The following is a 21,593-nucleotide window of genomic DNA, read 5'->3' as shown; positions in this document are numbered from 1 at the left end:
CTCACATGTCAACATGGGTTTGACTGTTTGACTGTCACCCTCGCTGCAGGAGTGGCTATGAGGAGGACAAAGCACTAAAATCTAAATCTTAAGAATCACTGGTCTGTACGTGTACTGCACTTGAGTGTCCTTTTGCCATGATAAGTTATTCTGAAATTACGTTTTATAGTCCTTGCAGGTGGCAGCACGGTGGCATGGTGGTTAGCACTGTTGCTGCACAGCAAGAAGGTCCTGAGTTCAATTCCAACATCAGGCCGGGGTCTTTCTGTGTGGAGTTTACATGTTCTCCCCGTGTTTGCGTGGGTTCCCTCCGGTTACTCCGGCTTCCTCCCACCGTCCAAAGACATGCAGCTTGTGGGGATAGGTTAATTGGATAATCCAAATTGTCACTAGGTGTGAATGAATGTGAGTGTGAATGGTTGTCTGGCCCTGCGACAGACTGGCCGCAGGGTGTACCCCACCTCTCGCCCCATGACAGCTGGGATAGGCTCCAGCACCCCCTGCGACCCTGAAAAGGATAAGCGGAAGCGAATGGATGGATAGTCCATGTAGGCAGTCAGTATGTTGGCACTACTATAGACGGCTTAATGTTAGCTTTCTTGCCCCAGTCAGGACTTTATAGCGCACTCACTTACATGTTGCATATCCAGGTTAAGTCTCAGTTTAGGGAACTTTGAGACCCTTTTGCTATATTTTCAAGGGTAGATTTTAGTGTGTATTCAAGCCCAGTGTTGAATCCCTCTGACATAAGAAATTCTTTAAATGCACAGTCCTGAATGCTTGCTTGATGGCAAGCATCTTTTGAAGGAAGTATTCCAACGCCATTTGAGAGATATAATCTCTCCAGTAAGTCCTGGGTCTTCCCTGGTGCTCTCCTGGGTAGACGCTTCACACCTCACTAGGAGAAGTTCAGGATGGATTGCAGTCAGATCACCAAACCACCTCAGTTGGCTCTTTCGAATGTGGGGAAACAGCAGCTCTGCTCTGAGCCCCTCCTGGATTACCTCCTCACACTAGCCTAAGCCCAGTCACCCTTTGGAGGAAGCTCATTTCTGCTGATTGTGATGCTTTAAGCCAATACACCCAGGTGATGGTAGGAATCTGGAATGGCCAGTCTAAATTCTTGGCTCTCCTATTCACAAATCCTGAATAGTTACATTAATCGTTACATTGAAATGTTACATTACATAAAAATCTAGGGAAGTATTCCAGAGGCCATTGTCATTCTGAAAAATTATGCCATTGCCAATCAAATCCTTTCCAGATGGTGGTATTGCATGGCGAATGAAAGCCTGATGGTACTTTTCTGTGTTCATAATTCATTAGCTTTATCAAGATCTCCAACATCACTGACTGAAATACAGCCCAAACCATGACAGAGCCTCCACCATTGTTCATAGACTGTAGACACTCACTGTTGAACCTGTCTCCAGTCTGAACTAAAAATGTGAAATTTGGATTCATCACTCCATCAGACATATTCCCACTGATTTTCCAGTTCTTGTGGAATGTGGCATACTTAGGCCTTTTCTCACTGGTTTCAAAATGAGGGAAAAACTCTCCAAAGACAAATTTTGAAAGACCTCCAGCAAGCAAGCCTGGCTGCTTGGAAGTAAAATATAAAGAAATGAATGGTGGCTCAAGACGTTTACACAGTTCTGTACGTTGACCTGTTTCTCTACAACACTTTAAGAGGTTATATTTATGCATTTGCATGTACATTTTTGCACACACTTTTTTAAATTTCTGGACATGTGTCTTTACAGTTATGTGAATCTTCATCATGAATGCTTTATACCCATTGTACTGTATATTTTGCAAAGTTGGCTTCCGTTATAATCACTTTTCTTAAGCGTAAGTACAGCTGTTCACATTGCTGCTTTTTTTTTAATCTAGCACTTCAGTGTCTTTTAAATTGCTTGGACCCCGTGCCTCTGCTGCTGGTGTTTCCCCTAATAATATTCATGTTATCTCTCATGTAGTTGGTAGTACAGTAACGTTCTAAAGGCCATGTTTTACATTTTCAGCTCCCACGTTGTTTGTGTATGACAGAGGATTGTTTAGGGTTATACAAGAGCCTATAATGCCTTAATTGCAGAGCTAAAACCTACATTATCTCCATAAAATCTCTGAGGGAGCCACTTAGGCTCAATCATGGTTCACTGTTTTGGTTTTATTGATGCAAGAATTGCATAATTTCCGTGTGGGGGGTGAACATCCCAAAGACTCAAGCATCCACATGTACAAACTCTGCAAATGAAAGTCTAAACACTAATTTCCAATGTGTGTGCTCGTGTTTTTGGATAGAAGGTGTGATCATATGTCGTTAAGACAAAGTTATCTCTGGGTGTTGACATGACGGGCACATTTTGTTCATTAGCATCCCGATGACTTTCAGATCACTACACCACAAACCAATATCCTATCCTGGGTTTGACTGTACTGCGGTGAGCTACAGCTATTATGAGTTGATATGCAACAGTGTGTGAAAGCAGAAAAAGTCTCAAATGGTTTTTGGCTTTAGTTAATGTAAGGGAGTAGCAGGCAGCAAACCAAGGCATTCAGCATTTTATGTTAAACACGGTGGTTTAGCATAGTAAAAGGCATTGTAGAGCAGCCCTTTCTTAAAGTAATGCAACCTTGAAATGCATTGGACGATCTTTTTTTTTTCATAAGGGAAGTTCAGAAAGCTTCAGGCTCACTGGATTACTTCCATTGCAATCCAAATTGTATCTGTGCTATGTGCACCAGTTTACTTCTCCTTTCACCTGCACCCTCACAAGATAAAAGTCCATTTTAAGCATCAAGTCCCTACTTTCAGCCATTGTTAATGAAGATTTGAGGAAATAAGTCACCTTCATAGCTGGATTCACTCCAGTGTTTCTCAACCTCAAGCGGGTGGAGACATCATAAACACATAAACGCTTCAGGTAAAATTAATGAGCAAGAAAATGTAAATTGTTTTCATAATGGCAGAATGAGGGGTGAAAGTCAAGTGGAAGACAGGAGGCAGTTTGTGCAACACATAGGGTTTGAGTGATCTTTAGCCCCCACATGGTCCTGCCCTGCCCAGCCACGGCTCCACCAGGTCAGGTATAAAGGTGTGCCAAACTGATGCCACCCATCGTCCCTGCTCTGGAGAGGGTGGAAGACAAGGGAGTGAAAGAGACAGTGCAGGTGTGACAGAGAGAAGTGGAGGAGGCAAGTTTGACTTGTAAGGCAGGAAGATTGACTGCTGTTAGACTTGAAATACAATCATGGGATTTGGAGTAAGTACTGAAATTTTATCACAGATTTTGGCCTTTAAACTTACCTTAAGATTAGGTTCTGCATTTCTTTTCAGGTTTGAGCTCAGTCTAAATTTTGGTTATTTTGATAAAGAAATAGAATTTCTTTTGAGATAAAACAAAAATAATTCTTGTCTTTTCCAAATCATGAGGTTATTCTTGGGGCTAGGTTTGGAGTCACCATCAGAGATAACCTAGATCTCACAGGGCTCAATTTATCGTTTCGTGTTAATGTCAGTTCTCTTTTTTCTAACTTAAATTTATTTTTACAGCTTTGGCAGCATTATAAACCCAAGATTATCTGGATCAAGATTAAAGAATTTCGCTCTTCTAACAGTTATTAACACCGGTGTCAGAGCATGTTTGAACAGGACGGCTGACCTGACTTTCTGCTCTTATTTTTGCACAACAGAAGAGGAAGCTTCAGGGCAATTTCCCCCACATATGTTCAGTTTTATTAATGCCACATTTTGTGCCACTTTCTTCTCTCCAGAAAGGAAAGGATAACTACAAGCTGGCAGCAACGTCAGAAAATGGAGGACAGAAAAGCAAGAAGGCTAGAAAGAAGAAGGACATGGATGAGCTGAAGAAAGAAGTGGACCTGGTGAGTACTCAGCTCACGTGCAGCCGCTCTGTGATCATCTGTAACTTGACTGGCTTGATGTCATGTAAGAAAAGTGAGAATTTTAAGCATACAAAACTACTGATAAATAGTTTGACTGTGTCACAGAAAGAAAAAGGCATTGAATAAACGTTCGTGAACTTTAATGACAGTCACTCGATTGCTGCCAGTGGCCACAGCAATGATGCAGTCACGGCTGAGGCAAACCTCTGCTTTGGCCTCATTGCTGGTCTCATGAGATGTAGGTGTCTGAGCCATATTTCATGAAGATTGCTGCTTACATTGCTGGATGTACACTCCCATGTTATTAAGATGCTGTCAGCTATAATTACCTTCTAAGTCATGTTTATCTAGATTGGTTTTTAATGCTGAGTGAGTGAGAGGCTCTGTTGTTGTTGTATTGTGTGGTTCCTTAGATCACATCAACTCATCCTTCATGCGCAAACAGCAATTTTCTGCTGCTACATTCACATAATAAAACACATGTAATAAAATGCATGCCTGCCTGTGGGATTTTGGCTTGTTTTACTCAATGTTTCTCAATCTCTTTGTTTTTCCTCTCCTACTCTCAATAGGATGATCACAGGTTAACCTTGGAAGAACTTATCAGGAAATATGGAACTGACCTAACCAGGGTGAGCACTTCAGACGGGCTTGTGGGTGTCTAGTTTTTTAGAAGTGTGTTTTTTTAGAAGATAATCCCACAGGTCAAGGAGGATTTCATAGTCCAACATGAGGTTATAAGTAGAGGTGACACAAAACCACTTTTTAATGTCTGATACCAATACCGATATCATAAATTTGGATATCTGCAGAAACCGATATGAATCCTATACAGTCTATTTTATAATCAATAAAACTGTTTTTTTAAGTTCATGCTAACTTTAAAAACTGTAAAAAACAAAACACTAAAGCTATTCTATTACACCCAAAATATTTTGCAGTTCAGCAATACTAATCTTTTTATTTAAACTTTTAGCAGAACTTTAAATCGAAGTATTTAAAGTAATATTCAAAAATTAATTTAAAATGCAATTTTATGCAGATTTCAAAAATTCTTTGGTTCTGAAAAAAAGAATGGACCCTTTTATACTTAAAGCTTAACATAAATAGACATCCAGAGTGGAAAGCAGTGCAAATGAATGCAAACACGGCTTCTCACAACACTCATCTTTTATCAAGATGGATGTCAGTGTAAGCTAATGAATTTTGTGTAATTTCCATACAAAACATGAGTATGAAAAAAGTGTTTTTCATATTTTGTTTTCGAACCACGAAACTGTTTAACCATGTGTCGTGCCAAAGTTGATATCCCTGACAAAATTTGTTTCCCCTGCATCAGGAGCACACGCAGGGCTCTCCAAATCACGGGCAAACACTATCCACATTCTGGATTTGAAGCTCACAAACACTTCTAATAACGACTAAATACTGAAATTTTGGAGATGTTAGCTCCTTATACAGTGAAGTTATAGTGGGATACAAATAATATCAGGCTGATCCTGCCACAATATGTTCCCCCCCTGCCTAAATCATGGACAAAGAGTATCCCACATTCTTCATTTTTAGTTCACAAACGCTTATAATGACTAACTAGTCCTAAAACTTTGAAGGTTTTAGCTCTTTATACAGTAAAGTTACATCTATTTATCAGATAAAATGTCCTTTATTTGTTAAAATAATCCCATCCGATACCACATGAGAACAATAAATATGTAAGTTTCTGTTGTAACCCTCAAACTGAATGGTACTGTTACGACACTCATTTTTCACTTTTTCACAAAACTAAAACATCACTACTTCCACGTCTAATTGTCTGTAATGGAGGCAGAAAAAACTGGATCTGCACTCCGTGCCCAGCGAATGCTCGCAACGCAAGAGGTACGAATTTTGTCAGGGATACCTACCTTGGTACACCTGGTTTGGCAGCACATAGCGAGGCTCCAAATGCTTTTAGTGTGAACTCCAGACCGCCGACAGGTCTCGCACACAACAGTCACTCTATCATGTGACGCATGCTGCTCCGACGTGCTATTTCATTACGTGGGTTACGCCATGTTGCAAGTTTTGTGAGATGTTTTTGTGATATTTAATGGATCGGATTACTTTTTTTTTTCTCCCCGATATCCAGTAATTTAGATCAGGATCAGACTGATACAGATACTGTATATCGGATCAATCCTTCCCTAGTTATAAGCACATGACTCAGGACAGTCAACAGTTTAGTTTACTTTGTCAAATGGACTGGTACTTATATAGCAGTGTTTCCCAACCTTCTGGAGCCACGGCACATATATCACATTAGAAAAATCACACAGCACACCACCAAGCAAAAATGTCACAAAAAGCATATTGATCATTTTTCCCCGCACACCAGGTATAGCGGAATTGGCTCAGTTTGTCCCCAGTATAGTTTGCTTTCTTCTAACCACTACTCATGCTAGGGGCGTCGTCTGGGTTGGAATTTTCTCCAAGACCCAGGTCAGATTGAGTACTTTTCTGTTGCTATTACGCATTGCATTCTTTCACTCAGAGCATGACTATTATGTAATTTCTTCTTCTTCTTCTTCTGTTTTACTGGCAGTTGGCAACCCATTCAATTAGAGCAGGTAGTTGTACTGCCCTCTAGTGGAAGAGAATGTAATTGTTCTGCCCATTACTCACGCCGGACGCTTAGAGTACTAATCAGGTGGAACCAGGTAATATTCCACGACACACCTGATCATTGGTTGGGAAACACTGTTATCGAGCACCTTTCTACTTAATATGGGCATTCAAACTGCTTTCACCCAGTCACACACATATTAATACAGTGCTTCTATCTTTACTAAGCACTTTTATCTAACATGTCAACATGTTCGCACTCTGATAGGTACATCGGGGGTAAACTTGGGATTCTGTAACTTGCCCAACGACGCTTTGACACATGGACAGAAGGAGCCCGAGATTGAGTCATGGGCTATGTGGCACTTAGCTATTTGTTTCTTTAGCCTACTTGTAATTAGCTTCCTGCCTTCATTCATTCCAATAAAAGCTGGTAGAGGAATATTGTCTCTGTAAAGTAACATCCATCCATTCTTTTCTGTTTAACCAGTCGTCAGGAGACTGGAGCCTATCCCAGGCTTTGCTTCTTGACTCTTTTTAATGCCACATGTGGCACAAATAAAATACATTGTCTTTATAGTCCCAGATTACTTGTGGAAATGAAGAAGTTTTTTTTTTAAACAACTCAAGTGAACTTACAGGCAGTTACATTAACAGGTTAGACAGATGGTGAACTGGACCTTTAAAGTATCAATACATACCACACTACAAAAGGCAGACTTGGATACTATTCAATAGTAGCTCCATGTGATCTTCATCAAGCTACAGATAAACACACAGAATGCACTGTCACACACCAATACGGACCCACCTAATGATTGCTTGAGGCTGATTATCTCCTGGAATCTGACCTGTCTGAACAATTTCACTCATATAGGGAAACGGGCTTTATTGACTCTGCCAACAAAGAAAATAGTAGTAAAAAAAATTCCCCGTATTTCTTCAGAGGATTTCATAGAAACAGACACAACCTGATCACTTGGTAGTCTTCGCGCCCACTGTTAATTACAAGACTTGATTTCCCATAAACATGGATTTCTCTTGTTGTCTGTTCTTAAGGAGAAGAAGCTGTAATTTTAAGATTACTGAGGTATTTCGGCTTGTGGTTGTTTTTTCTTCTTGGTTTTCCATTAGGCCTTAATTCACCATTTCTTTGGATTTAAATGCTGTACGTATTAAACTGAAATGTTCTTCTTCTTCATTATGTTTGTCCTTAAGTCAGCAAAGATTAAAAACTTTTTAGGAACAAGGGAAAAACTGGAATCACACATTTTCATATCAGGTTTTACACTCATCCAGGCTGGAGAAACTGATCAGGAAGGCTAGCTCTGTGGTCGGCATGAAGCTGGACACTCTGGTGACAGTGGCAGAGAAAAGGACATTAAAGAAACTGCTGGACATTATGAACAATGCTGGGCATCCTCTGCACACGGCCATAAACAATCAGAAGAGTCTGTTCAGTGACAGGTTGCTTCTCCCCAAGACAAGAACTAACAGACTTAAAAACTCCTTTGTCCCACACGCCATCAAACTGTTTAACTCCTCTCTGGAGGGAGAGGGAGGGGAAACAGGAGGACAAAGGAGGGGGGAACAACTAAGCTGTAGTGCCTCTTCACCTCACTGTACAATACCTTGTGCAATACTTTTTGTAAATAGTCAACAGTGCAATAGACTCAATACTTGAAATGTGCAATTCACTTGTATTTTTATTTTTTATTCCTATTTATTCTATTTATCCCCTTTGTATATTTTATTTATATTTGTCTCTGTATTTATATGTGTGTGTGTGTGTGTGTGTGTGTGTGTGTGTGTGTGTGTGTGTGTGTGTGTGTGTGTGTGTGTGTATATATATAACAGTTCTGTAACTGTAACTTCGGTCGTTGCTGTGCTTTTTTTGGAAGTCGAATTTCCCAGAGGAACCCACCCGAGGGATTAATAAAGTTCTATCTTATCTTATCTTATCTTACACAGCTTAACCTTTCCTCTTACCTTTATCGTTCTTTTTAGGGTCTCTCCTCCTCCAGAGCAAAAGAGATCCTGGCCCGAGATGGCCCCAACGCCCTCACACCTCCTCCTACAACACCTGAATGGGTCAAGTTCTGCAAACAGGTAAGAGTCAAACATCCTCCCCTTGCAAACCGGACCTGTGGTGGAATATCCAAATAGTAGAAATGCAAATTAAGTCTGTGTCACTGTAAACCAGTACAACCAGCAAAGCCTGATTGTTATTTCCTCTTGTTTCCAGCTGTTTGGTGGTTTCTCCATGCTGCTGTGGATTGGTGCCATCCTCTGCTTCTTGGCTTATGGTATCCAGGCTGCCTCAGAAGATGAACCTGCAAATGATAACGTAAAAATAACATCTTCAACTAGATTGTTGTATGTTAAACAGTGTTGATAAGGTCACTTTTAAAAATGTATTCCACTACAGATTACAGAATACATGCCCCAAAATGTATTTTGTAACATATTCTGTTACGTTACTCAGTGAGAATAACGTATTCTGAATACTTTGGATTACTTAATATATTATCATGCTTTTTACAACTACATGAATGTAGTATTGCTCTGTGATTTATGACTATTACTTGGTTACCCGCCATACCAATACCAATATCAACTAGATTTTTGAATCTTAACATAAAATGAGTAACAGTAGGGTGGACATTATGTAAGGCTTCACTTTTTGCAGCGGTCTCGTATTGAAAACTATTCCGTGCTTATATAAAACAGGTCCGCGGCTCCAAATCGTAGTAAAGGGACCTCTGGCTAATACATTGGGCTCTGTGACTGGCTCATAGCCAAAAATTAGCTTTACTTTGTTGTTCCGGTCAGCTTTGCTAGCGAGAGACAGAGAGAGGCGTTGAAAGGCTGCTCCAACGGAACTTATTGTTTTGGAGGAAAACACGAACACGGTGTACAGTCGAGTCTTAATAGAAAATTTACAACTGGGCTAGTCAGGTACTCTTTTTTTGCTGCAGTGGTTATTATTATAGTTACATGCTTCCAACTCCCGTTTCTGGTCGGTGACAACTCATACTTTTCCACTCTTCTTTTTCTCCCTCCTCGCGCTCACAGACACATAACAGGTATGGCAGTCCATTCTCCCTGCAGCACAGACTACACTGCCCATGAGGCTACATTCTTTAGAGCTATGTCTGTAACACTCTGCCTGTTGCCTTCATATTAAATAATTTTTTAAATAATTTAAAAAATATTTCTTTATGCTATTATGCGGGCCGCAAGTAGGGGTGACATGGGCTGCAAGATTGAGACACAGGCATTAGAGCCTCTTAATGCATGTTTTGTTTGGGTTTCCACCGGCGTGGAATTACCAAAAATAAAGAGGGCATAGACTAGCATATGAAACAGAAAAAGACCACCGTGTAATCCATTTATGTTAACAAAGTAACTGTATTCTGAATACCACTTTTTTTAACTGTAACTATAACGGAATACAGTTACTCATATTTTGTATTGTAAATACGTAACGCCGGTTCATGTATTCCGTTACTCCCCAACTCTGATGTTAAATAAATAATGTATAACACAAAAGATGACCTAACTGCGCCTTCTCTGTTAATGTAGTTGTACCTAGGTATTGTGCTTTCTGCTGTCGTCATCATCACCGGTTGCTTCTCCTACTACCAAGAGGCCAAGAGCTCCAAGATCATGGAGTCCTTCAAGAACTTGGTCCCACAGGTGAGACACAAAAAGAAAAGCTAATGTAACAGTTCATTTATACACACTGTTTTTGTATCATTTTGCTTGGTAGCCTCCCGGCGGTAACACCCAACAGTACTAGTTGCACAACTCTAAGGAGTAGTGTTTCTTCATCAGTATTACAACAATGATGATGCATTTTTACCATCACTCATCTGACTTTTTGTTGATGGGAAAAGAAAGAAAATACATATTCATGTGTCTTTTGACATATCTAGGTATGCTTGATGTGTTCCCTAAAAATTCCTAAAATATCTTTGATTTTTATAGCAAGCCCTGGTTATCCGTGATGGCGAGAAGAAGAGCATCAATGCTGAGGATGTAGTGCTCGGAGATTTAGTGGAGGTGAAAGGAGGAGATCGAATTCCTGCTGATCTCAGAGTTGTCTCTGCTCACGGCTGCAAGGTTCTTTAACTCAAATACTTGTGTTAATTACACCATACATTTTTCTAGAGTGGGGGTTTGACAGCTATGGTTTTATTTATATAAATCTTATTTTATGTGTTATAGTTTTTGAGTAATTTTTCATTCTTGAAGTGGCAAAATCAACCTCAGTCCTCCACCCTTGTGCATCACCTGATCATCACCACTGGTCAGCGATCACAGCTTATTGCTGACCCTGTTAACATGTTTGTTTCTTTTTTTTCATTCCTCAGGTGGACAACTCCTCCCTGACTGGTGAATCAGAGCCTCAGACTCGATCTCCAGAATTCTCCCATGAAAACCCACTGGAAACCAGGAACATTACTTTCTTCTCCACCAACTGTGTTGAAGGTACAGACACAAAAATTGATTTACTGTCTAATTAGAGAAAACATAAGCTTAATGATCTCAAGTAAAAGCTGATAGGTTTGTAGCTTGAACCTATTCGCTGGAACGTTGAAGACAATATAATTACACAGCAAGCAAGACACGAAGTAGGCAAAGTTCTTCTTGTTACTCATGCATGAGGGAGACCTGCCTGGAGCCAAGTGTCGTCCCACCACTTGACCTCCATCAGACTCTCAGCCAGGTTCCCCATAGCACTCCTTTTATTGTGGTTACATGAATATGCATAGGGTCATTAACATATAACATCTTACATAGGTATACATGTGAACAAAGAATACTCTGTGTGTGTGTGTGTGTGTGTGTGGGGGGGGGGGGGGGGGGGGGGGGTCAGAGTGTGACCCCATAAATGACTTCCCTAAACCTGCTGGTCTGGAAGTCCAACAGTTCATCTAAACAAAAGGCACTTAGCCTAAAACAGATACAGCCACGTTTATCCTACCATAAAACAATAAAACAAGGTACGACCTCTTCTCATGCTCCCAGGATGTAGGTGTGCATTCCAGTGTGGAATACACACCAACCCTTTGCAGCCTGTTAAAGATCACACATCCTATCACTACACAATTGATTATACACCTCTAAGCATATATGGTTAAATATTTCTAAGCATAAATGACAATCAACAATACAAAACCTAACAAAAGCCAAATGAAAAGTCAGTGGAATCAGTCTGTCTTCTCTTTTCAGGCACAGCCAGAGGAATCGTCATCAACACTGGTGATAATACCGTCATGGGCCGCATCGCCACCCTGGCTTCCAGTCTAGAGGGCGGAAAAACTCCCATTGCCATTGAGATCGAGCATTTCATCCACATCATCACTGGAGTGGCCGTTTTCCTGGGAGTAACTTTCTTCATCCTTTCTCTCATCCTTGGATATAACTGGCTGGAGGCTGTCATCTTCCTTATTGGTATCATTGTCGCCAACGTGCCAGAAGGTCTTTTGGCTACTGTCACTGTGAGTTTTGGTGTCTAATGGCATTCCTTTTAAATACCTTATATTTATTGATACAAAAAGACTGTGGTTCTTAAAACCTAAATTGTCTGTAGGTGTGTCTGACTCTGACTGCTAAGCGTATGGCCAAGAAGAACTGCCTGGTGAAGAACTTGGAAGCTGTCGAGACTCTGGGGTCCACCTCCACCATCTGTTCTGACAAGACCGGCACCCTGACCCAGAACAGAATGACTGTGGCCCACATGTGGTTTGACAACCAGATCCATGAGGCTGACACCACTGAGAACCAGAGTGGTACCTCTTTTGACAGGAGCTCTGCCACCTGGGCTAATCTGTCCAGAATCGCTGGACTCTGCAACCGTGCCGTTTTCCTGGCTGACCAGAGCAACGTTCCCATTCTGAAGGTGAGAAATTTTCATCTGTAAAACTGCTCTAGTTCATCCATCGTGAACATCAACAAAGACTCCAAATAATTTCCCATCCAAATAATCCATCTGAAGGAACAAATCAGAAACATTTGTTTTCCATGTAACAAGTTCTCATACCCTTGGTTGTACACAAAGACAATGCTTATTACCCCTCTTTCCTGAGTTTGATAGTATACCCAATGAATACTGGGAATCAGTGACTATGTGGGAAGTCCTGAAGTATTATCGCTTGGCTTGGAACTTTTGGGATTCAACCAGATACAAATGCAGCCAAAAAGCACTACAAATCTTTATGAAACCACTCAAGATAATTAAAGTCTGTTTTAAATATACAGATGTATAATAGTCTTCGTCTAAGTCATGGTCTCCATAATCATCTATCCAATTTAGTAAATTACATCCACAACCATGTGATTGCCATATTTTTGATGTAATTCAGCAACAGATTACCTAAATACAGTTGTGTACACATCAATTCTCATTTACAAAATGTTGTTATAAAGAAGGCATGGAATGTGATGATAAACCTATTTTACTAACCCTGTTTTTTGCTTAAATCCACAGAGACATGTGGCTGGTGATGCCTCAGAAGCTGCCTTGCTAAAGTGTATTGAGCTGTGCTGTGGATCTGTTAACGAAATGAGAGAAAAATACTCCAAAATTGCTGAGATCCCCTTCAATTCCACAAACAAATACCAGGTATACCATCCACACAGTGTGATAAAGCCCTTAAATGTTTAGATCAAAAAAAGCACATCTATAGACAAAACACATACTATAAAGTTGCAGAAAGCCTTGTTTCAAAGTCTTAACTTTAGAATTAAGGCAATCCCAATCTTGATTTCCTTAAACTTGATTTGATCTGGGGGGATGCTGCACACTAATATAGTGCTAAGCTGTCAGTCTCAGGCTAGTTACCCTTTGCACTTTATTATCTATTTCACTATAAATGAGGGCTTGATTTACAAAAGAAATATCACATTGAATTAAATAACACTTAAACTAGAGATTTGGATGATAAACTATTGAGTATTTACTCGGGCTAGGGCTGTCAGTGTTAATCGCATTAAAATGACGTTAATGCCAAAACCACATTAACGCGGCTTATCTCCGTTAACGGGTTAATGTGGATCACCCTTTGTGTGGGGCTGGACGGCGTCAACGCGTTAGTGTGGGTAGCTCGATTAACGTGTTAGCGCCACGTTAATGCAGTTTTGCCGTTAACGTCATTGCAAAGCGATTAATGCTGACAGCCCTAGTATTTACTGAAGTTATAAATCAGAACAAAATGACTGTAATATCCTTTTACACTTCTGCAATCATACTACTTGTTTCAACCAGGGGAGTCGCCCCTGCTGGTGAGAGTACATTGCATGAACTTACTTTTCAGGGCCCTAAGCCATGTCTATATTTTACATATATTTTATTTCAGTCTAATTTTAACAACAGCATTTTTATCAATAAAACTTGCCTTACCTGAATCTATTAAATGTTTTTGATTAATCTAGTAAAAAGTCTTGTCAAACGGTTTAGAGTAAAGCTCTTTTAATTTTGCTTCACGTAAATCACTTAAACCTGCATTTAAATCCAGTCTCTCTGCTGTCCCACAGCTCTCCATCCATAAGAACACCACTCCTGGGGAAACCAAGCATCTGCTGGTGATGAAAGGAGCTCCAGAGAGGATTTTGGACCGCTGTTCCTCCATTTTACTTCAGGGCAAAGAGCAGGCTCTGGATGATGAGATGAAAGACTCTTTCAATAACGCCTATGTTGAGTTGGGAGGTCTTGGAGAGAGAGTACTGGGTACAGCTAGCCTCCTTCGCTATCTGTATATTTCAATTTTAGCTAGCAAAGGGGAATCTTTCAAGTATTTTCTTTGTATCTTATTCAGGTTTCTGCCACTGTCACCTGCCTGATGACCAGTTCCCAGAGGGATTTGCTTTTGATACTGATGAAGTGAACTTCCCCACTGAGAACCTGTGCTTCGTCGGACTCATGGCCATGATTGACCCTCCTCGTGCTGCTGTGCCTGATGCTGTTGGTAAATGCAGGAGTGCTGGAATCAAGGTATGATAACTTTTTGGATGACCAGATGTTTGTTTTTTGTTTGCACAAAGTACTCCATTTTTTTCTCTTCTTTCTCAGGTCATCATGGTCACAGGTGACCATCCAATTACAGCCAAGGCTATTGCTAAAGGTGTGGGTATCATCTCAGAAGGCAATGAGACTGTTGAAGACATTGCCGCCCGCTTAAATATTCCAGTTTCAGAGGTCAACCCTAGGTTAGTTCTCTTTCAAAGATTTATTGAAGTAGCTTTGACAGTTTCTTGACCACAAGTGAGAACTGTTCAAAATGTTTCTCTCTTTAATGATACAGCTTTAAAGTTTGCTTGAAATTGCAAAAACTGCTAAATTAAATTAACTCTGTCTTTCAGAGGTCCTGACTGCTACACAGCCAAAGAGGCTTTTACCATTAATTTACATCTATTAAATCTTGGTGTGATGCTTAGCTGGTGGCTTTGCTTTTTATTCATCAACAAGTTATTGTGTGTGTGTGTGTGTGTGTGTGTGTGTGTGTGTGTGTGTGTGTGTGTGTGTGTGTGTGTGTGTGTGTGTGTGTGTGTGTGTGTGTGTGTGTGTGTGTGTTTGTGTGTTCACGTTAAAGCACACTAAAATTACTATCCTTCTTAGTGCTTTTGCAGGGTTAGGATTGTTAGGCTCTTTTAAACTCATATAAAACCTCTGTTTACAAAATATGACATAACATTCTGTTGGATTAACTAAATGCTAAAAACAAAAGGTTGGGATTCACTGTCTGCACTGAGGATTGATTATTTTATTAGGTGACAGTGTTATTGAACACTTTTTTGCTGACAGTACCAAAGTTCACATAATTTACTTTTTGAAATGTCCTGATGTAATCTCCTGATGATACCCTACTGTTATACTAATGTGTTTGTAATTTCTTCAGGGATGCTAAGGCCTGTGTTGTCCATGGTGGTGAACTTAAAGACATGACCCCAGAACACCTTGATGATTTGCTGAAGCACCACACTGAAATTGTATTTGCCAGGACCTCCCCTCAACAGAAACTGATCATTGTGGAAGGATGCCAGAGACAGGTGAGCATCGGGGGGGATTCTCACAGACACAGTTTGACAAATGTTTTGTTTGGAACTTGTAAAAACATGTTCTTCCTTGTCCAGGGAGCCATTGTGGCCGTGACAGGTGATGGTGTGAACGACTCTCCAGCTCTGAAGAAAGCTGACATCGGTGTTGCCATGGGCATCGCTGGATCTGATGTCTCCAAACAGGCTGCTGACATGATCCTGCTGGACGATAACTTTGCCTCCATTGTCACTGGAGTGGAAGAAGGTAAGATCTATATCAAGACCTACACCTGCAGAAATCTGGAAATACAAAATACAAAACATCACTGAATCTACTAAATTACTTTGTTCAGGCCGTCTGATCTTTGACAACTTGAAGAAGTCCATCGCCTACACTCTGACCAGTAACATCCCCGAGATCTCACCCTTCCTCCTCTTCATCATCGCCAACATCCCTCTGCCCCTGGGAACCGTCACCATCCTCTGTATTGATCTGGGAACTGACATGGTGAGCTGTTTGGCTCTTCATCCTGTTCTATAGAGAGATTCAACTGAACTCAAATATGGGTGGAAAGTTCATGTGTATATTTATTCACTTGTGGTTTTGCAGGTCCCTGCCATCTCCCTGGCTTATGAGAAAGCTGAGAGCGACATCATGAAGAGACAGCCCAGAAACCCCAAAACAGACAAGCTAGTGAATGAAAGGCTCATCAGTATATCCTATGGACAGATTGGTAAGGCATCATTTATTTATTCAGCTTTAACTATACTGTATCCATATTTTTGTGGCAGTATTTAAGAATTCTGCACCTTCAATATGACATATAATTTTCCAAAAACCCTCAAAAAGTTAATTCTAACTCTTCTGCCAAGTTGTGCATTATTTATATACATCAGTTGCATTTGAATGGTCTATCTAAAATGTCTGCAATTATGAAGGGCGAGCTATTGATAGATGGGAATTAATAATAATAATGGATTGGATTTATATAGCACTTATCAAGGCACCCAAAGCGCTTTACAATACCACTATTCATTCACTCTCACATTCACACACTGGTGAAGGCAAGCTACGGTCGTAGCCACAGCTGCCCTGGGGCAGACTGGCAGAAGCGAGGCTGCCATATCGCGCCATCGGCCCCTCTGGCCAACACCAGTAGGCGGTAGTGTCTTGCCCAAGGACACAACGACCAGGACAGAGAGCCCAGGGATCGAACCGGATGAACTTCCCAACCCCCTGAGCCACGGTCACCCCCTCGAATGGCTGATGGCTGCAGGCCCCTGCCAGGCATCGACGCTCCCACCCTAGGAGTGGGGATGGGTGCAGCCTAGATGGTCACGCCCTGGGGGTCGGCACGGACGCCAGAACAGTCCCTACCTCCTTCACTCTGGCGGCAGTGGCAGCCAGGTCCAGATCCGAGCTGCCATGCCTTAATCACCTCCACATGCTGCTCAGTCTTGTCCTGCAGCTCTTCCCGCCAGAAGCATGACAACACCGCCTGCTCTTGTTGTGTGGCTGTGAGTTTGATCACTATTCCGGCCAGCGCCTTCCCTGGCTGGCCCGGTCCTGGGTCTGCCATGCCACTCCACTCCTTGGTTTCGGCATCACTGTAAAATAACCACAGCAGACCCAACGACATTCTTACACTTTTCAGCATCTTTATTCAACCACTTTTCACACACACAGTTGCTGTACACTCACAATGGGCTGCATTTCTGCAGCTGTCAACCACACACATCCACAACAACAACAACTACAAGATTAAACAGTCACAGACTTTTAAGCTGGCGAAGCGTGATTGCAGTTGCCACGCAGGTTCATCCATCTCACCTGGAGAGGCATTGCAGACCACGCCCCACTACAAATACATATCTCTTGCTGCAGTTATTTGCAAACCTTCAGCAATCCCACTGAGAGTGACATCAGTCAGCCCAAGTAAGACTGAACTACTGGTTTCAGAAAGGTTGCCTCCTATCAGCTGACCTGTGCAGTCACCTTGTGATCAAAAGTAGTCGGGGACTTTCAAGCACCGTACAGAATGTAAAAAGAAAAATCAATACAATCTGCATTTCCTGAAGTTCCCTGTTGTTTTTCTCCTGTTAGGTATGATGCAGGCCACAGCTGGCTTCTTCACATATTTTGTCATCCTGGCTGAAAACGGTTTCCTCCCCATGGACCTGATAGGACTGAGAGTGCTGTGGGATGACAAATATCTAAATGACCTGGAAGACAGTTATGGACAGGAATGGGTCAGTCACAGTAATTTTACTACATGTACTCTGAACTAGGAGAATTATTCAGCTTTATTGTGTTGTTCACTTGAGTTTCAGTGCTTGAAAAGGCTTTCTAAGCTTATCATTTTGTTTTTTGTGCACTAGACATATGAGCGCAGAAAGATTGTAGAGTTCACCTGCCACACAGCTTTCTTCACAAGCATTGTAATCGTCCAGTGGGCTGATCTAATCATCTGTAAGACCAGGAGGAACTCCATTTTGAAGCAAGGAATGACGTACGTATATGTGGAGACACAAGAGATCTCAGGGCGGGACTTACATCAAAACTAAGAGCACCTTTAAAGTTTAATGATGTTGTGATGCTTGATTTTAGAACATCTAAGAATATTCACCAGTGTTTTGGTGATTCTGACTTTTTTTCCCTGCAGGAACCGCATCCTTATCTTTGGGCTCGTTGAGGAGACTGCACTGGCTGCCTTTCTGTCATACTGCCCGGGCATGGATGTTGCCCTAAGAATGTACCCTATGAAGTGAGTCAAGCACACAGACAAGCTTGTGCTCTTCTTTTTAATCTAGTAATACCACAAATTCAGGAAAACACCCTTAGAATTCAATAATTATTCATAAAGCACACTTTTGCTCTTCCAATGTTATTCTTGTGGCCGTCTTCTTTGTCACCTTTATTCATGCAATGACATTCATGAACACAAGACAATCCCCTGGTAAAGTGTTGATCTTGTTGTGTTTAATTCAGTGGTGTCATCTTGCTTTACCTTCTTGTTGAAAATAAGACGGCTATTATCTAGTGTCACTGGTAATTTCCTCTTCAGAGGCAGAGCGAAGCACAAGAGCTGCTATTACTAAGGAGTTTCTTTGCCCAAAAGAGAACAATAGAAAGCATTGAAGACACTTTAGGCTCATTAGCTGAAAAGTTCGCATGCTACTTCCCTAACTTACCCACTCCCCTGTTTCTTTGGGTGTCTTCTGGTGTTTAAATAATCCCAGTTTCTTATTCTGTGTTGTTGTCCCTATTTCTGATTATTTTACGCTCTTTTATTTTTTTAATTTCTTTGTTTACCTGTGGATATATTCAGATGTAGACAGCTGCACTAGATCTAGGACACTGAAATAAGCACAAAAACATAACAAACAGATCCCAGAGTTTTGTGGGCTGGTTTTCAGGGCTTTGCATTAGTGGTCTTTCAGTAACCTCGTTAGAGTCGCCAGAGAGCAGTCTCAAAGAGATGAACGCATCAGCAGGATATGTCCTCGACCCAGAGTCCTCAGATTTCTCTGCCTCGTTTTGCTTTAACAGCTTCTGAATTCATTCTAATAGCCGGTTCTCTGCAGCCTAATGCTCACTCCAAAAGCTTTTCATGTGCCTTTATTGAACCTGAAAGAAAAAAGACGAGTGTGCTTGTGTTTTGTTTTGCTTTTTTTGCCATGTAACTCATCCTGACTGTCCATCCATACCTTTAGGCCATTGTGGTGGTTCTGTGCCTTCCCTTACTCCCTCGTCATCTTCCTTTATGATGAAGTCAGAAGATATATCCTCAGACGAAACCCAGGAGGTAAGAGCTTCACTAACTCTGTTACATTTTTTCACTATCTGAGGCACCCAGGACCCCCGTTTTGTCTCTGCATTTTAATCTGAATGAAGTAGCGTGCAACTCCTTTTTACCCAAATGAGAAATCAGAAGCACAAAATGTGCTGTTTTGCGTTAAAATCTATTGTACATCCAAATTTAAAGAGAAATGATCAAGTGCTTTGACAAGCCTGCTACTTAAAGGAATAGTTCACTGCAAAATCTAACTTGGGCCTGTAGTGCCCAGATTTGGTGATACAGTATAGGCTGTGGAAATGTCTCCATTCTCTTAAATGTCATGAAACTAAATAACATTCTCCTTGTAGTGCCAGTGGCACCGATGTATCCTTCCTGTAATCAGGGCCTGGTTGCTCAAAAACTCTACAAACCTTGTTTTGCACAGTTTCATGTGGGAACTATTTTCATAGTACTGAACCACATCCACTGAAACAAAGGAGCCCATCAGCTGGCTGGCATTAAAGCTCAGCTGTTGGTTGGGTGGAAGGGGGTGGGACCCATTTATGTTTACGTCCTCTCAAGTTGCTGCAGTTAAAAGCCCCTCCGTGATCAGTAGATGTACTCTTTCTCCTGCACAGTCATACAGTTGATAGGAATTGTTCCTGCATTAAACTGCCCACATCAAGGATTTTTAAGGATTTTTATTATGATACTCTGACCAGAACAAAGTTGGTGGAATTAATAACAGGTAATAGTTACATTATATTTAAGCAAGGCACACATCTGTGAAGCTGATGTTTCTAAAAGTGGCCGTTCACCCCAATGCACACGGGTGGATAAATGGGACAACAGTGCATTAAAATATGTGTGTTTCATTTTCCAGATTTTTATTTCATTTAATTTACTCTTTTTAATTTATTATTATTTACTATATGCCAAATCCCATACAATCACCACCTAATACACTATGTTGCTGGCCTTTCCACCAGAAATACTTGGATTTTTTTAGGATGTCCGACTAGTTAACCTTTAGACTAACACATGAGACATGTTAGGACAGTTTTACTCAATTACATTTACATGAAACTCCACTCATAGCTTTTGAGCTACAGGGTCATTTCAGTGTCTTGTGATCCTTTTAGTCATTTCATCCCAGGCTGATTATTTATGGCCTCACTGATGATGTCATCTCATCAGCATCTGTGAGACCAAAATGACACAGCCTCTCCCGCCCGTAGGATACATCTTCTAATAGCATTGCCACCAAAGCCATGGTGGCATTCGGCCAAAGTTCAGCAACATATATCTTCAAAGCCCCGCCCCCCCTTCCACAAGTCGAGTCTCTTTTCTTTTGATTGCTGCCAGCAAACTTAAAGGATTGAGTGCAAGCTTGTTGAAACCATGGCTTTTGTTTTTTCAACGCATCAGTTTGTCAACCCTGGTGCATGTGAGGCGAGATGTGCGATGTTCCTAATTACGTCTCCTTTGGTTTCTAGGTTGGGTGGAGCTAGAGACATACTACTGAGCCAGCGCCATGCATGGGACACAGGAGTGTTTCATATGCTACACCTATGTTTGAGATGTTAGACCACTAACACCACAAGTCATAGTCAGATTATATTGATGTATGTGTGGGGCTTTCAATAAAACATAAATACTGTGCACTGACGCTGCTTGCATAGTGGTTAATTTTGTCCAGGCTTTCCTTGTTGGTAAACGTGGGATTATCTCATCATTTAGGGTCATTTTAGCCTGTTTTCTGTTACTTCTAACAGTCTGACAACAAGTCAAGAGATCACTTTGTCTGCTCAAGGGCACAGAGTATTTCTTGGCCACCATGTTGCCTAATCATTCATTACAAGCCCTTATGTTCATTTCTGAGATTTTCCATGTGTCCCCCACCCGCCCCCACGCCCCCTAGTGTTTTGCAAGCTCCCTCCCACTCCGTTGCTAACCCCCCACCCTGCAATAGTTGAGTGACTACAAACAGCCGTAAGTTTACTACAAACACATCCAACAACCCCCACCAGTCAGCCATCAAGGACAGCCCTTAATCCTCACAGCTAAAGTTTCAGTTGCGTTAACGGCACGTGTCGGTTCCATAAGGGACATTGGGGGTCACGGGTGTCCTTCAGTTCCACTGTGGCTCTTTGAGCGCTAGTGCTGAAAACTTTTGGGCAGTCCATTTGCTTCACAGGGACTGTCATTCAGTTAAGAAGTCAGCAGTCAGTGGTCGCTCTGTTCAAGGGCACGGAGTAT

General features: G+C 41.4%; 1 protein-coding gene across 4 annotated transcripts in view; it reads left to right on the top strand.

Annotated features, from left to right (window-relative positions):
• LOC308394181 (sodium/potassium-transporting ATPase subunit alpha-1-like) overlaps positions 1-21,002 on the top strand; it is a 62,818-nt gene extending 41,816 nt beyond the window's left edge. For 3 of the 4 annotated variants that reach the window (XM_080878376.1, XM_080878377.1, XM_080878378.1), the window contains 22 exons: positions 3,781-3,891; positions 4,485-4,544; positions 8,521-8,622; positions 8,759-8,860; positions 10,099-10,212; positions 10,504-10,638; positions 10,890-11,007; positions 11,752-12,020; positions 12,113-12,421; positions 13,010-13,144; positions 14,056-14,248; positions 14,337-14,512; positions 14,591-14,727; positions 15,417-15,567; positions 15,652-15,820; positions 15,909-16,063; positions 16,166-16,289; positions 17,660-17,805; positions 17,935-18,065; positions 18,219-18,320; positions 19,270-19,361; positions 20,831-21,002. In XM_080878376.1, coding sequence (XP_080734502.1) covers positions 3,862-3,891; positions 4,485-4,544; positions 8,521-8,622; positions 8,759-8,860; positions 10,099-10,212; positions 10,504-10,638; positions 10,890-11,007; positions 11,752-12,020; positions 12,113-12,421; positions 13,010-13,144; positions 14,056-14,248; positions 14,337-14,512; positions 14,591-14,727; positions 15,417-15,567; positions 15,652-15,820; positions 15,909-16,063; positions 16,166-16,289; positions 17,660-17,805; positions 17,935-18,065; positions 18,219-18,320; positions 19,270-19,361; positions 20,831-20,859 — 2,979 coding nt within the window. In that variant the 5' untranslated portion in view covers positions 3,781-3,861 and the 3' untranslated portion in view covers positions 20,860-21,002. Of the gene's footprint in view, positions 1-3,242; positions 3,270-3,780; positions 3,892-4,484; positions 4,545-8,520; positions 8,623-8,758; positions 8,861-10,098; positions 10,213-10,503; positions 10,639-10,889; positions 11,008-11,751; positions 12,021-12,112; positions 12,422-13,009; positions 13,145-14,055; positions 14,249-14,336; positions 14,513-14,590; positions 14,728-15,416; positions 15,568-15,651; positions 15,821-15,908; positions 16,064-16,165; positions 16,290-17,659; positions 17,806-17,934; positions 18,066-18,218; positions 18,321-19,269; positions 19,362-20,830 lie in introns of those variants that run through there. The other variant, XM_080878375.1, reaches the window with a different exon arrangement.
• Positions 21,003-21,593: the final 591 nt, after the last annotated feature.

This window comes from Rhamphochromis sp. 'chilingali' (assembly GCF_963969265.1).
Source record: "Rhamphochromis sp. 'chilingali' genome assembly, chromosome: 3".
Taxonomy (NCBI): Eukaryota; Metazoa; Chordata; class Actinopteri; order Cichliformes; family Cichlidae; genus Rhamphochromis; species Rhamphochromis sp. 'chilingali'.
The sequence above is the reverse complement of the archived record's forward strand: the minus strand, read 5'-3'. Positions and strand labels throughout refer to the sequence as shown.